Here is a 14,001-nt window from a genome sequence, read left to right on the forward strand (position 1 = left end):
GGTCTCAGTGCTGCTCCTCTGCCCTGCCCCGCGGTCTCAGTGCTGCTCCTCTGCTCTGCCCCATGATGTCGGTGCTGTGGCCTCTGGTGCCTTTGGGGACTCTACCACTTTAGACAGGGATCTACTGTGAGCTCTGCTGGTGGCTCATTCTTTCTCGATGGTCATGGGATTTTCTTGCTTGTTTCTGAGATGGTTCACTGGTATACCCAGCAGAATGGCAACATGACCAATCCCTGCATTCGAGTCTTCTACATCTTATTTACACTATTGGGGTGGGGTGGGGAATCATGGATAGTATGGATAGTACAGCCATATTAAGCAATTTCACTTCACCATAGGAGAAGAGGATTGAGGAACTCAAGCCAGACACTCTCTGGGCCCACTCGTGCACTACATCACACACACACACACACACACTCAGAAATGGAACCCCACCCTCATGTCAGACACATCCTTCTGTGGTATCACCATCCCTATTTTATGTGGAAGCTGAGCCCAGAGGGTCCGCATGGCTCATTGGCAATCAGATCCAAGGACATCATTGAGTAGGAACCCAAACCTTTGTCTCTGCCTGACTCTGAAGATACTGCTTTCCTGCCCACAGGACACACACACTAGCCACAGTTCCTGTGTCCCCAAGGACACAAAATGCACACATCACAGTACTGCCCAAATGCCTCCCTGATACAGACAGGCACACACCTACGAATTGCACACCCCAGACATTCAACCAATATGCACACACAGATCAATGAGATGAGCCAAAGCACTTAGAATCCTACTCTGAGACCCTCAGTGACTGTCACTTGGCTAAACGAATACACAACACAGGAGTCAAAATGTCTTGCTACAAAATCCTAGAAACCTTTATTTAAAATATCAAACCGTGAAGACATTGTTTCTCAGCATATTCTCCACTCAGGTCTATAGACTTTGTCCATCTGTCCAAACTTCCCCTGACAAAGCCTTCACACTTCAATTCTACTAGGACAGCTCCTGCTATTCTCGAAGGAGCAGGTGCATTATCCTAAGGGAAAAAATACCAGGACAATTGTGCCGAGGACATTTTTTCCTTCATGACCAATCCCCAAGACTAAGGGCCCTTAGTCACCCTCCAGGTCTGCGACTGATCTCGCACCCGTGTTAGACTAATCAGCTATTTATGACCAAAAGGGCAGCATTTGCCCAAGGACAGACAGAGGGCTAGGAGAGGAGGACGAACGGAAACAGGAGGCACAGGGAGGAAGTGGGCTAAGGAACTGGACACTATGCCACCAGTGAGTTGAAACAAGTGTGTCTGAATGATTGATTGTAAAGCTGATGATCTGCTCTGTGAACCTTCGCCGAACTCACACGAAATGTTAAAAATGAAAAGCCGTCTTCGTAATAAGCTCTATGATTGCCCGGTGTTGAGAAAACCCATCAAGATGATCTCTTTGGATGCCGAAAGAAAAGAAATGAAACAAAACCAAACCAGTTGCCATAACCTTTTAAGCTGGCCTCTCTCCCTTGTATTTCACAAGCCCAGCAGGAGTCACTGTTTTGACTGGACCATCATTATTATTATTATTTTCTGAAGGTACCCTAATGAGAGTAAGACAAGTGTATTACTGAGGCACCCACGGGTCACAGAGACATGTTTAAGCATGTTTTGTTTGGAATAAACTTGTGCGCGCATGAACTGGAAGTGTAGTAGTGGTCCTTTTTTTTACTTACTTCATGTAAAAGCACCCAGTGCATACTTTAGACCCCCCTTAGGGTCCACAGACCATAAATATGTGCATAACCCAGCACACGGCTGTGCACTCACACATGGGAAGCGGTGTCTTGTGAACCTAAGCTGTGTACCCAGCCCTGGGTGGACACAGGATTGTGGAATGAATCAGACTCAGTCCCCGGGAGACAAGGATTAAATGCATAGAAACTTGACGAAAGGACAGAGCTGCATTTAATTAAAGGCTTACTGGTGATGGAGGGTGGCAAGAATGAAATGCGTGGTGGTGGGGCGGGTGGGTGCTGGTAGGGGTGGGGGTCAGGATTGAAAGATAAAGAGGCATTCCCAGGAGACGGGGAGAAAGGGCCAAGGCAGGACTGAGTGGGCTTGAGGGAAGTGAGGAGGGCAAGGGGAGGACACAGACACCCTGGCACACTCTGGTGCCCACACGGCACCTTCCTGAGTGTCGACTGAAGTGCAGGCTGACAGACTATGGGCGTTTTTCCTGCCTGGCAGTATCCCTGATCAATAAAATCAATAAACTCAGTCATGGCTATGAGCCGTGGCAGCCTGGCTATCATCGGATTCTGTTTTTTTTTTCTGTCTGGAAGCTCCACTGAAACCCGTTCACTCTGGGTGATCCTGCTCACATTGGAAATACCAGTGACGTCGCTTCCCGCATCACAGCAACTCACAAGCCACCAGAGTATGTCAAACTGACAGACAAGTGGTGGACCAATAGTAACATTGTCATAAATGGAGACAAGATTGAGGTTGTCTGGGATTTCATCTTGCTTGGATCCACAATCAGTGCTCCTGGAAGTAGCAGTCAAGAGATCTCATATGTCCAGATCACTGAAGATAAGGGCTCCACAGCAAAGTGAGTAAAGAAACCAGATGGTGCCTGACTATCAGAAAGGATAGCGTCTGGAGTCTTAAAGGCTTGTTGTAACTCAAGCAGTGAGGTTTCATCCAAGTTCCCGTAGAAGAAACACAACTGCCTGTGTGATCCAAGGAATGTAAACAGCAAAATCCAAATCCCAAAGAGGAAATGGTATCAGAGCTTAAATTGTGAACACTGCTTGCAGAAGGCTAGGAATGACAGTGGAAGCCCCACACCCATTTGCAGGGTCCCCAATAGATTAAACTTCCAGAAATCCACTCTGATCCTAGTCCAGGGATGTGATGAGCCTTGCTACCAGGCAGAGTGTATGGTAAAGTGGACTCTGGCAGATGTAGTCAGGTTTAAATGTCATACTTTATCATTCGATTTCCCTTTTGATTCATTTTAAAGTTTGAACTTTTACTATCTTATGCTTTCTTTTGGAAGGAGGTTTTTCTAAGTTTTGTCCAGTCATTGTTGTTTATTTGTTGTTGTTTAACTGCTTCCTTGTGTATTACGAGTGATTTTCTGTATAGAAAGCCCAGGATGGGTGAATTTACATGGACAGTAACAGGTATGATATAACTTGAGTCTTGGTGGGGTGGATGCGGGTGCAGTTAGGGAGATAAGGGCGAGGAGTACCAGACGAAAATGAGTGCACAAATCTTCTTATATTGTATGATACGTGAGTACACCCCAATAATTTTTTTTTTTTAAAGAAGAGATCCTAAATGTCTCTGTCATCAGCGGGTGGGGTGACCAGGCTAAGTCTCTTCCCGGAGGAACTGGCAACCATAGAGTCCTTCCGGAAACTGGAGCTAGAATGGCCGCACGAGCGGTTCCTGCGCCAGGGTTTTCCGGAAGTCGCCCTGCGCGGGGGCGGAAACGGAAGCGTTTTAGGGTGGGGAAGGCGCTGTGGGTAGCGTGTGGCGATTGCGATTGCGTGGTGAGCGGGTGGGAAGCGAAGCTCCGAGGATCCGTTCGGGCGCCGCGGTAGTGAGGGGCCCCGAGCACTCAAGGCCGGGGAGTGTGGAGCATCTCCGTGGGTGGTCCCCCAAGTCTGAGGTGCGGATTCCTGGGGCCGAGAGGGGCGGGGTCGCGGTGGGGCCGAGGCCGGAGGGCTCGGCGTCGTGAGAAAATCCGTTCCCGAACTCCCGGCCCCGCAGCTCCCAGGCGTCATGGCGGTCCGAGCGTCCTTCGAGAACAATTGTGAGATCGGCTGCTTTGCTAAGCTCACCAACACTTACTGCCTGGTGGCCATCGGGGGATCGGAGAACTTCTACAGGTGCGGGCCGGAGCCCCGGGCCGGCGGGCCGCGGGTGGGAGGGTGCCGGGGAGGGGTGCTGGGAGCCGGGGGCGCCCGCCGCGGGAGGGCACGGATCCCGCAGCGCCGTGACCGCCGAGTCCATGTCCCCGCAGTGTGTTCGAGGGTGAACTCTCCGAAACCATCCCCGTGGTTCACGCGTCCATCGCCGGCTGTCGGATCATCGGACGCATGTGTGTGGGTAAGGCAGGTGGAGGCGCCGAGGGAGGAGAGGCGCCTCCCGCACCTGTTCAGTACAGCCCCAGGAGGACCGAGAGGGACCCGGGGCCTCCCCAACTCTAGAACCTCCAGATTCTTGGAGGTGGAAAGGACCCCGTCTGGGTATCAGCCGATCTCGGCGGCAAACTCGGACCAAGGCTTTAGGAACAGAATGATCACGAAGATCAAGTGCTCTGGGTTATGCAGGAGCTGTTGGCTGCCAGGTCAGGGGGTTGAGCCCACCAGCCAGTGGCCCTTTGGGAGAAAGATTGACTGCACCTGTAGTAAAGATTTCATCCCAAGTCCACAGGGCAGGTTTCCTTTGTCCTATAAGGTCGCCATGCACCTGCATTGATCGGATGGCAGTGGATTTAGTTTAGGTTTTTGATTCACCCTTTAGCATTTTATTCTTTCTTCACAAAGACCTTGCCAGGTAAGAGACATTATTGGTTCAGTTTGGCAAATGAGACCAGGACTCGGAGAGCTTAAGTGACTCACCTCTAATTTGGCAGAGGATTTCCATTTCTCCGCACCCTCCACCTCTGGGCAGGCTGCTGCCGCTTGTTGTCTATGTCTGATTTTGGAAGACAGGCTGAGACTGGGACCTCCTGCCCAGTTATTCGAGTTTTCAGTTTCCTTCTTCATCGACATTTCTGAGCCACCTTCAACTCTACCCTCCTCGTCCTCCCCAGCACGCCTGACTCCAGCCATTGGTCCTTTCTCTGAGTGGAATCTCTCTCCCATGTATTGTCACTTCCTGTTTCCAGCTCTGCTCAGCAGAATCCTGTGGAAGTTTGTTTCTTCTTTTTTTATTAAAGTAAAAGACTTTTTTTTTTTTTAACCTTAAGCTTGGTAAACTTTGGCCTCCTGGGTTTTCTGATTCCGGTGAAGCACCCTGATCCCTAACCGTGGCGTTAGGCCCTGGGACATGCCTAAAGAGAGGGCGCTCGCTGTGTGTTTACCACATGAAGCAGTCAGGGTTCAGAAGGTCAGGCTGGTTGCCTTCTAGGGATAGGCAGAGTTGTGGTCATTGTTGACATAGCGCAATTGGAGTTTATTGGTTGCTGTTGCTGTCATGCACTTGGTACCAATAGGGCATGGTAGATGCACCCATCTGCTGGCGGTGGGCATTTGAGTTTGTAACAGACCCTCTGGGCTATTCTAAATAGTGCTGCTCTGGCTCTGCTCTCCCTCTGGTCATCTAAAACTGTTTCGTGCCTAGGGCTGTAATATATAGGAAAGGCCAAAGTTTCCAAAGTTTATACCTTTCCCTGGAAGTTGTTTGTTGAAAGTGAAAGTATGAAATGTGTTCTGCGTTTTCAGGGTAAAATCCACAGACAGACAGAAATTGTTATGTGGTGCTTGCCATTTTGTTGTACTAGTTTTCTAAAAAGCTTTCCTGAGGAAGGGAAGTCCAGGGGTGTGCGCACAGGGCACTGCATCTAGAGCAGTGGTTCTCAGCCTTCCTCATGCCGCGACCCTTGAATATAGTTCCTCATGTGGTGGTGACCTCCAACCAGAAAATTATTTTCTTGCTACTTCGTAACTGTCATTTTGGTACTGTTTTGAATCCTAATGTAAATATCTGATATGCAGGATATATTTTCATTGTTACAAATTTAACAATTAATGCATAGTGATTAATCACAAAAACTATGTAATTATATGTTGTGAAATATTTCTAGTGATAAATGAAATTTTGTCTTGAAGCATGGTGTAGCGTGGGTAACAGTCTTCATGCCGGGTACTTGTATGTGGGCGTATCTGCATGTGGGTGGACCCACCTGGAGACGGATAGAGGAGCAGCAGTGTCTCGGTTCCTAAGACCATCAGAAATACCTGTTTTCCAATGGTTTGTCTTAGGCGGCCCCTGTGAAAGGGTCATTCGATCCCCAAAGGGGTCACGACCCATAGGTTGACAACTGCTGATCTAGTTGTAGAAGGGGTTTTTCCCTTGATGACGTGCTTCCTGGCTGAAAAGTCCTGGCAGGGACACTGCTGTCTATCAACTACCTCTGTCTCCCAGGGGTCCTGACACACAGGTAGGGGGCCTTTTCTACTGGACCTTTCAGTGCTACTTGTGCTTGAGATGGAGTCTGACTTGTGAGCATTGGCATTGTCACTTGGCCCCAGGCCCTGTGGGGGCTGTCAGGTGTACATGTCCTAGGACAATTGTAGTTGGAGACCCATCTAGTGCCGGGATGGTGGCCTTGATTGTCTGTAGTCTACTGCCACCAGTTGTCAGTGTGGAGGTTTCAGCATGATTGCCTTTGTGGAGACGTGAGGAGGTTGTGCTAGGCGCCAGTTCTCTGGAAAAGCAAGACCAGTGAAGCAGGTATATATCTGAGGGAGCTTCGGATAATTTGTGGGAAAACTGAATGAAAAGGTAACAGGGTTTTGCCGCAAACCTGTTTGAGCCTCCCCTCCCCTCTCCCTATGTTTGTGTGTAGAGACAGGGAGATTGAAATAGAGTTTTTTCAAGAAAGTGGCTTGTGCTGTCGGAGTGAATGGCAAGTCCCAGGTCTGTAATGAGGCATCAGGCGGGAGGTGGCAGGTGGCTGCTGGCTCCTGGGCTTTGGGGGCTGTGGGATCACAAGAACTGAAGGTCAGGTGATGACAGGCTGGATCCTGGATCCAGGGCAACACCCAGATGCAGGCTCCTGCACCACTGGTTGTCCTATGACTGCCAAACCACTGAGAGTCATGGCCCAGTAACGTTGGCGCACAACCCTAACCATCATGGTGGGTTTGCGGTTGTGTGTGAGTGACGGAATACACAGGTTTCTGTTGGCTGCATACCCAGGAGTAGAAGGGCTAGATCACAGGACCTGTGACATTCAGCCACAGAGAAAGCCAGAGTGTTTTCTAAATGGTTGTCCAGTGTATACTTTTGTCAGTGTGTATGAGCATTTCAGTCATCAGTACTTGGTTCTGAATTTCTCTCATTTACAGCCATTTCGGCAGGTGCGTGTCTGTAGGGTTCGTTCCATTTTAAAGCAGCAGACACAGCTCAGGCCTTGCCTTCTAATCCTGCTCTCCTCCGGGAAGTGCTGGTCACATGGCTACGGTGGGTTGAGACAGGCTCTTGGGCCATTGCTGGCCTGCCTGGTGAGCCTGCTGGACCCCAGGGAGGTGAATGTTTGGGTCAGAGGGTGGGAGGGCAGGAGTCTGGGCTAAAGCTCTCTTGAGGAAGCTAGTTGGGCTCAGTGGGAATCTTGAGGATTCATGGTCCCTCCTTGCCCTCCAGGGAACAGGCATGGCCTCTTGGTGCCCAACAACACCACCGACCAGGAGCTGCAGCACATTCGCAATTGCCTCCCAGACTCCGTGCAGATCCGACGGGTGGAGGAGCGGCTCTCAGCCTTGGGCAATGTTGCCACCTGCAACGACTATGTGGCCTTAGTTCATCCAGACCTGGACAGGGTGAGGCAGTTTAACTTGTCCGTGAGTCATGGGATTAGCCCAGTGAGCAGTTAGCCACTGCCCTTGCTTATCTGGCAGGGATTATGGGTGTCTCTCCTGGGCACTCAGTATTAAGTGAGAGTTGTATAGGGGAACCTCCCTTGTATGGTCAGTGTCAGAAAGACGCCGTGGGGGTGTTCATCCTCAGAATGGGGGCGCTCATAAGAAGCAACTGATTGCGGCTCAGGCAGTCTGCTGGCTGTCCTGAGCCCCAGAACTGGCCCACATGGCTTCATGAAGCACCTTCTCTTTTTTCTCTCTGGCGAGGCTCCCCTCGGCAGCCACGCAGCAGAGAAACGAGGGGCTCAGGCCACCAAGCCCTGCGTGGTTCTGGGCATGGAAAACCCCTGCTGCTTTGGTTTGCAAGCCCCTGTACTCTGTGTCTTTTGCCAGGAGACAGAAGAGATCCTTGCTGACGTGCTCAAGGTGGAAGTCTTCAGACAGACAGTGGCTGACCAGGTGCTCGTTGGAAGCTACTCCATCTTCAGCAATCAGGGGGGGCTGGTGCATCCCAAGACCTCAATTGAAGACCAGGATGAGCTGTCCTCTCTCCTTCAGGTGCCCCTCGTGGTAAGCACTCCAGCCCTCAGCCCTGCCTTCTGCTGAGGCAGGCCCCTCTGGCTGGGGCTTGATAGCGGGCTACGGTTGGGCTACACATCAAGATACTGGGTCTGGGAAGAGCCCACATCAGGTAGGGGAGAAACTTGGATCATGTACCCATGACCCACATAGAGCCCATCCCTCTGCAGGCGGGCACTGTGAACCGAGGCAGCGATGTCATCGCCGCCGGGATGGTGGCCAACGACTGGTGTGCCTTCTGTGGCTTGGACACAACCAGCACGGAGCTGTCTGTGGTGGAGAGTGTCTTCAAGCTGAATGAAGCCCAGCCCAGCACCATCGCCACCAGCATGCGGGACTCCCTCATCGACAGGTACCAGGGCTTCTCCTCCCTGCTGTGGGCTGGGAAGTGGGTGGTGTTCACCTGGCATAGGAGCTGTGTTCCTGCTGGTGGGCTCTCCTTGTGGGTGAGTGTCCTGCAGTCAGGACCTGGGAGCAAATTGAAGCCTCTGCTCGCTGTCCCTTCTCCAAGCAAACTGAAGGACTTGCTACTTGGTGATGTGGCTCATTTGCTCACACGCCGCAGGGATTCGGAGTTGGTACTTGCCGGTGTGGGGGTTTTGTTGGTTGAGGGAAGGTGGGGAAGTGTCTGTGTTGACCCCCCTGCCTAGGAGAGTTCTCGGACTGGTTGGGGGTGGCTATCACCTCAAATCACAGTTATGGTGTGTGTGTGGTCGGGGCTGGGAGGCAGTTTTGAGGAAAAAGGAAACCTGTTCTTGGACCCCATCTCTGAGATTTTGCGGGGGGGTGGGCTTGAAGTTCTTCTCTTGGGGAGCAGCAGGTGCTGGTAGCTCAGCTGCCCCTTCTCTTACTGCCCATGGCGGATCCGGCTCAAGGCCTGCCACACCCACGGGGCCCCAAGCCCTTCACAGTGATAGGAGCCCAGAGGTGAGGCAAGTCCCCATTGACAGCGCAACTCAAGACTCCCTAGTTCTTTCTCTTCATTTGCCCAGTGAACAAGGCGCCAGGGGGCTACTCAGGCGCCTGGGTGCTAATCCTGTCAGGAGGTGCTCAAAGTGGGTTGGAAGTGTGGTCACACGTACACTTGGCTACCTTGAAAGGAGGAATAGAAAGTGACTTTAGTTTGAAATGGGCTTTCCCAGTGGTTCTGCTGGGGGCAGTTGGCGTTTGTGCCACACTGTTGAGCCACCGGAGGGTTCTGCAAGCGGCTTTGTTGTGTGTTCAGCGCCAGCAGACTCATGGCCATCGAGTCACTTCTGACTCATGCCGACCCTGTAGGGCAGAGTAGAACTGCCCTTGTTGCTGAGACTAAATCTGTACGAGAACCGAGAACCGACAGCCTCATTTTTATTCTGCAGAGTGGCTGGTAGGTTTGAACTGCTAACTTGTAGTTAGTAGCTCAGTGTGTAGTACGCTCTGCCACCAGGGTACCTTGTTGAGCCTCTATTATGTGTCCTACAGCAGTGGTGTGGACTCTTGGGAGAGAGATGGTACTTAAACAATTCGTCGTTTAATTAAAAATCAGAAAACTCGTAGCAATCTGAAAAAGAAATTTCTGTAACTTCAGTACCTGCTCAAAAAACGACAAGTGTTAGCTTGATGGGTGAACCGTTAGAAACAGTGGCACTGAGCTAGAGCAGAAGGCCCGCCTGTCACCATCCATGGCCTGCATGGTGCCGATTATTGGAAGAGACAAAACTCAGGTAGCTTCTGTGGTCACGGACATGCTGAGTTTGAGATGCCCACAAACCCTTGAATAAGATGTTGAGAGGATGATTAAGCCTACTCCTCAGTCTTAGGCTTCTCTCATCCTGAGTAAGAATGCTTCTAATAATTGCTCCTGAGCTGGTCTCTGGGGCAGCCCTTCCTGGTTAGTGGTGTTGAGAGAGAGTCCTGGCCCTGGAGAAGGCCTGCCTCACTTCCATGGGAGGACTTGGGGTCCAGGCACCTGCCACCCTCACTCCAAGCCCCCAGTCCCCTTCTCTGATGTCTAACAGACTTTTACCCTTTGAGCTCTGTCGTATGACTGGTAATAGTTTGAATACCTTGGTGGGAGAGCTGAACCACCTGAGGAGGGAGCAAGTTTCTTTTGTAAATGTGGGGAGGTTGATCTAGCCTGGAAAGGTGATGCTCGGATACATTCAGCTGTGGAGCCCCAAGCGGGGTTCTGAAGGACTGAGCTGGAATAAAGATCCTGGGTGAGGGTGGAGGCACACATCGGGGAGTGGAGGGTGGGGTGGGTGTGCTCTGGGAAGCAGCTCTGACAATGTTCTTTTTTCTCTCTCCAGCCTCGCCTGAGTCACCTGCATGTGCTCCATGGGCTGTACCTGGTGCTCGTAGGACATCGGCAGAGCTGACAGGCAGAGGGCCCTGTGCTCAGCCTGCCTTCCCCTGTGCCCATCTCCTGATGTAGCATCACTATAAACGCCTGTCATTCAGTGTTGGCTGTTGGGCCCTGTGGCTCCTGGCCGAGGGCTCTGCAGTTTTGTGTCACCCTATTAAAGGGCAGCAGCCCCTGGCCATTCTAAACATGTGCTGTTTGCTCGCCTCAGACTGAACACCCCTTACACACACCTCACCCCTTACACACGCCACACTTCTACCGTTCTCTCCCCCTCCCACCCAGCTCTTGGGCAAGGAGGTGCCCCATCTTCCCCTCTAGAGGAAAATGTACTTCTCACTTTCCCATCAACTCCAGGGGGTCTGAATAGGCCTCAAGCGGGGCCGCCAGCCCCCTCCGAGATGGGGGCTCCTGGCTGCAAGGCAGTCTTGGTCTCTTTGACCTAAGGCGATGTAGGTGCCTTGGACACTGCAGACCGCATCAGGTTGATACAGAACTACATGGACGACCTATAGGCTTCAGGAGCCCTGGTGGCATAATGAGTTATTAGTTGGTTTGCTAACTGCAAGGTTAGCAGTTTGAAACCACCAGCTCTCCACAAGAGAGAGATGAGGCTTGCTATTCTTGTAAAGTGTTACTGTCTCAGAACTCCACCTGGGGCATTTCTACCCTGCTCTCTAGGGTCACGAGTTGGAATCCACTCAGTGGCGGTGAGTTTTCCATAGGGCTTCAGAGGTTAAATCTCATAAATGCCCCTTCTCCATAGGGCACTGGTGGCTTGTTTCCCTAAGTGGTGGTACTCCCACCCCAAGGGGGTGCTGGAAAGATTGGTAGCGGAGTTGCAAGAGCAGGTGCATCATTCATGGTAAAGTAGAGGGGCAGCGGAAAAAGAGGAAGGCCCACGATGGTTGACACTGGCTGCAATAGTGGGCTCAAACTGGCACAGCACTGGGCAGGGCTTCCTACTGTTAGACAGACATTGGGTCACTGAGTCAGAACTGACTGGCACCTAGCAACCCTTCATCCTGGATTAGGGCTTAGGATACAAAAGGGTTGGTTTTGTTTTTTACTTGCTAGGGGGTGTTGACATTTTTTCTTTCCCACCCCCTGAAAGTGGGGGTGGGCGGGCCAAATGCCGGCGTCCTGGTGGCTAGTGAGCGGTTACTGGGGCTGTGACTGGAGGAGGCGGCTTTCTGCTCGGGAGAGTTCTTCCCGGTAGGGTCGCCATCGGGGGCACTGACTCCGTGGCAGTCAGGGCAAATGAGTCAGGAGCCTGCCCAGTGCCTAATTCACACCACCACCGGGGACCTTTGGGCGGCTATCGCTCACTGCCATCGAGCCGATTCTGACCTGGCGACCTTGCGGGACAGTAGAACAGCCTCTGGGTTCCGGAGACTACAACTACGCCGGTGTAGAGAGCCCCCTCCATTTGAAGCCAGGAGTGAATTTGGGTGGCTGGGTGTGGGCGGGACCTGGCAAGATTGGTTAGTTGGTGGTGGGTGGGGCTCTGGTCGACTCCGCCCCTCGAGTCCGTGACCCTCGCTTCCGCCCCGAGGGGCGGGACGTGGTGACGTCACTACCCCGACTGCTTCCTGCGACCCGCCCTCCGCTGACGCTCAGATCGTGCGGTGAAGGGCTGGCCAGGGGCTGGCGTGAGGGTCCTCTGAGCTGGGACCTCGAGAACGCCTCTTGCAGACCATGGGCGGCGGCCAGAGCACCCCGGAGGCGCCGCAGCCGCAGCCCGCCGCCCCGGAGAACCCCGAGCGGCCCCCACCCGAGCCTCACCCTTGGGTGCGGCTGGAGGGCCCGTGGGGGCCGCTGGATGACGTGCGCTTCCTCATCACCTGCACGCCCTGGTATTGATTCAACCGCCTACCAGCCTGTCCTCATCGCCCTCCGCCCGGCCAGACCCCGTCTTCTCGCCCTGGCGCCCTTTAGACATGGACCGAGAACTTAAAGAGGCCACGGGGAAGAAAGTCGAGGCAGGGCCCCCACCTCCGCTTTCTAGAAGCCTCTCCTCCGGCCACCTCCAACCATTCTGAGCCTGGGGCTGCCCAGTTTTCAGGTCACAGCTGTTGTTCCCTTGCCCGTGACAGTACAGAATCCTCTACTCCCTGCCACCGGTTTCCAGAACCAGCCAAGGCCCCTGGTAAGACCCCAAGGCTGCAGACCTGCGGACCCCCTCCATCTCTTGCACAGAACTGGGCTCTCTGGCCTGCCTCACTTCAAGGCATCCTTCCAGCCCCTGCCGTGGAGGGCTTGCTGCTTCCCACCCTGGAGCCCCATGAAGCTGTATCCCTGACCCCACTGACGTCTACCCCTCGGGGGACACCCGATGGCTGCTCCGTGGCATGGAGACAGATGTTTAGGCCGCTCCTGGACAACCGAATCACCCTGCTTCCCCTGCTCCCGAAGCTTCTTTTGGCCACCACTCTGAGCCAGCTTCTTGTCCCCAGGCCCCAGGGAAGTCATACACCCGTGTTTTTGTTTTATTTAGAAATGATTTAAAAAACATTATACAAAGGCTGATCAGTTTAAAATGTGACCGACGCTGAAATGTTGTGATGTCCCCAGGCTGCGGGGAAGCTGGGTTCTGGAGCCCCCAGTGCTTTGCCCTGCTGTCTGTCTGTCACCCCTCGCCCGTGCTGAGGTGGGGGCACAAACAGATGGTCACAATGCAGGAGAGCCCGAGATTGAAGCCCGCCCTCACCAGGCCTGGCCCCACATCCCTCACATCTGCAGCCCGGGCTGCCTGCCTCCATCTCCTGCTCACTCTCAGCTGGCCTGGAAAGGTCCAGGAGCCTGCGGGGCCTAGAGCTGTCAATTGAGAGCACCAACCTTAGGGGTGGAGAGGGGCCGGTGGAGCAAAAAGGGTGACCTGGAGGTGACGGAGGGACATTCTGCTGCCTTGGACCCTGGAGGGCTCCATAGGTGGGGACACAGGCCCAGACAGCCCACTGGGTGGCCTGGGCGAGGAACAGAACCGATCTGTGCTTCATCTAAGGGAAGGGCATGATGAGAGTCACCCTGAGCCTCCCAAGGCCTGTGTGAGTTTCATGTGAATGGACAGATGTGAGCTAATAAAGTGCTTTGCAAAGTATAAAACACTGTACAAACCTATGAATCACTAATATCTCTGCAGTCATTCCCCGCCCCTGCCCTAGGGAGCCTGCCCTTGGCCAAAATGAGAACAAACATGGATGATGATGTTGATGATGATGATGATGGGACAATAACCCACATTGGCTCCTGTGGACAAGAGAGATTTTGCTTGAGGCAGCTCAAGTGAGTACCTTTTCAGGGTGAATTGAAGCATTTCCTACCAGCCAGGAGACAGCAAATGTTGTCGCTCAAACTCTCCTGGAATCTATAATCCCTAGGTTTGGCCTTCCACACGCTATCCTGTCTGACATTGGCCCAGCCTTCATTTCGCAGGTGTCCCAACAGGTCTCAGCCGCCCTGGGAGTGGATTGGAAGCTACATATTCCTTATCACCCCCA

The 14,001-nt window shown here is 52.9% G+C and overlaps 3 protein-coding genes across 3 annotated transcripts in view; all 3 read left to right on the top strand.

Annotated features, from left to right (window-relative positions):
* FAM83C (family with sequence similarity 83 member C) overlaps window positions 1–352 on the top strand; it is a 7,009-nt gene extending 6,657 nt beyond the window's left edge. The window contains exon 5 of the mRNA XM_030887074.1: window positions 339–352. Within this exon, the coding sequence (XP_030742934.1) occupies window positions 339–352 (14 nt within the window). The remainder of the gene's footprint in view (window positions 1–338) is intronic.
* Window positions 353–3,519: 3,167 nt separating this feature from the next.
* EIF6 (eukaryotic translation initiation factor 6) lies at window positions 3,520–10,689 on the top strand. Its single transcript, XM_004697947.2, has 7 exons — window positions 3,520–3,662; window positions 3,764–3,882; window positions 4,017–4,102; window positions 7,367–7,542; window positions 7,975–8,151; window positions 8,331–8,512; window positions 10,449–10,689. Exons 2-7 carry the CDS (start codon window positions 3,776–3,778, stop codon window positions 10,456–10,458), a joined length of 738 nt encoding a protein of 245 aa, XP_004698004.1. The 5' UTR covers window positions 3,520–3,662; window positions 3,764–3,775; the 3' UTR covers window positions 10,459–10,689.
* A 1,437-nt stretch (window positions 10,690–12,126) lies between these two features.
* MMP24OS (MMP24 opposite strand) lies at window positions 12,127–13,606 on the top strand. Its single transcript, XM_045295471.1, has one exon. The coding sequence runs from the start codon at window positions 12,200–12,202 to the stop codon at window positions 12,362–12,364; it is 165 nt and encodes a 54-aa protein (XP_045151406.1). The 5' UTR covers window positions 12,127–12,199; the 3' UTR covers window positions 12,365–13,606.
* The last annotated feature ends 395 nt before the right edge of the window (window positions 13,607–14,001 follow it).

Source organism: Echinops telfairi, unplaced genomic scaffold, assembly GCF_000313985.2.
Source record: "Echinops telfairi isolate 266 unplaced genomic scaffold, ASM31398v2 ScPeMD7_5592;HRSCAF=6446, whole genome shotgun sequence".
Lineage (NCBI taxonomy): Eukaryota > Metazoa > Chordata > Mammalia > Afrosoricida > Tenrecidae > Echinops > Echinops telfairi.

Bases quoted from the DNA above. Each gene is read 5' to 3' on its own strand.
- MMP24OS (XM_045295471.1), top strand. From the start codon at position 12,200: ATGGGCGGCGGCCAGAGCACCCCGGAGGCGCCGCAGCCGCAGCCCGCC.
- EIF6 (XM_004697947.2), top strand. From the start codon at position 3,776: ATGGCGGTCCGAGCGTCCTTCGAGAACAATTGTGAGATCGGCTGCTTT. The intron at 4,103-7,366 runs GTAAGGCAGGTG...CTTGCCCTCCAG, and splicing joins CATCGGACGCATGTGTGTGG to GGAACAGGCATGGCCTCTTG. The intron at 8,152-8,330 runs GTAAGCACTCCA...ATCCCTCTGCAG, and splicing joins TCCTTCAGGTGCCCCTCGTG to GCGGGCACTGTGAACCGAGG.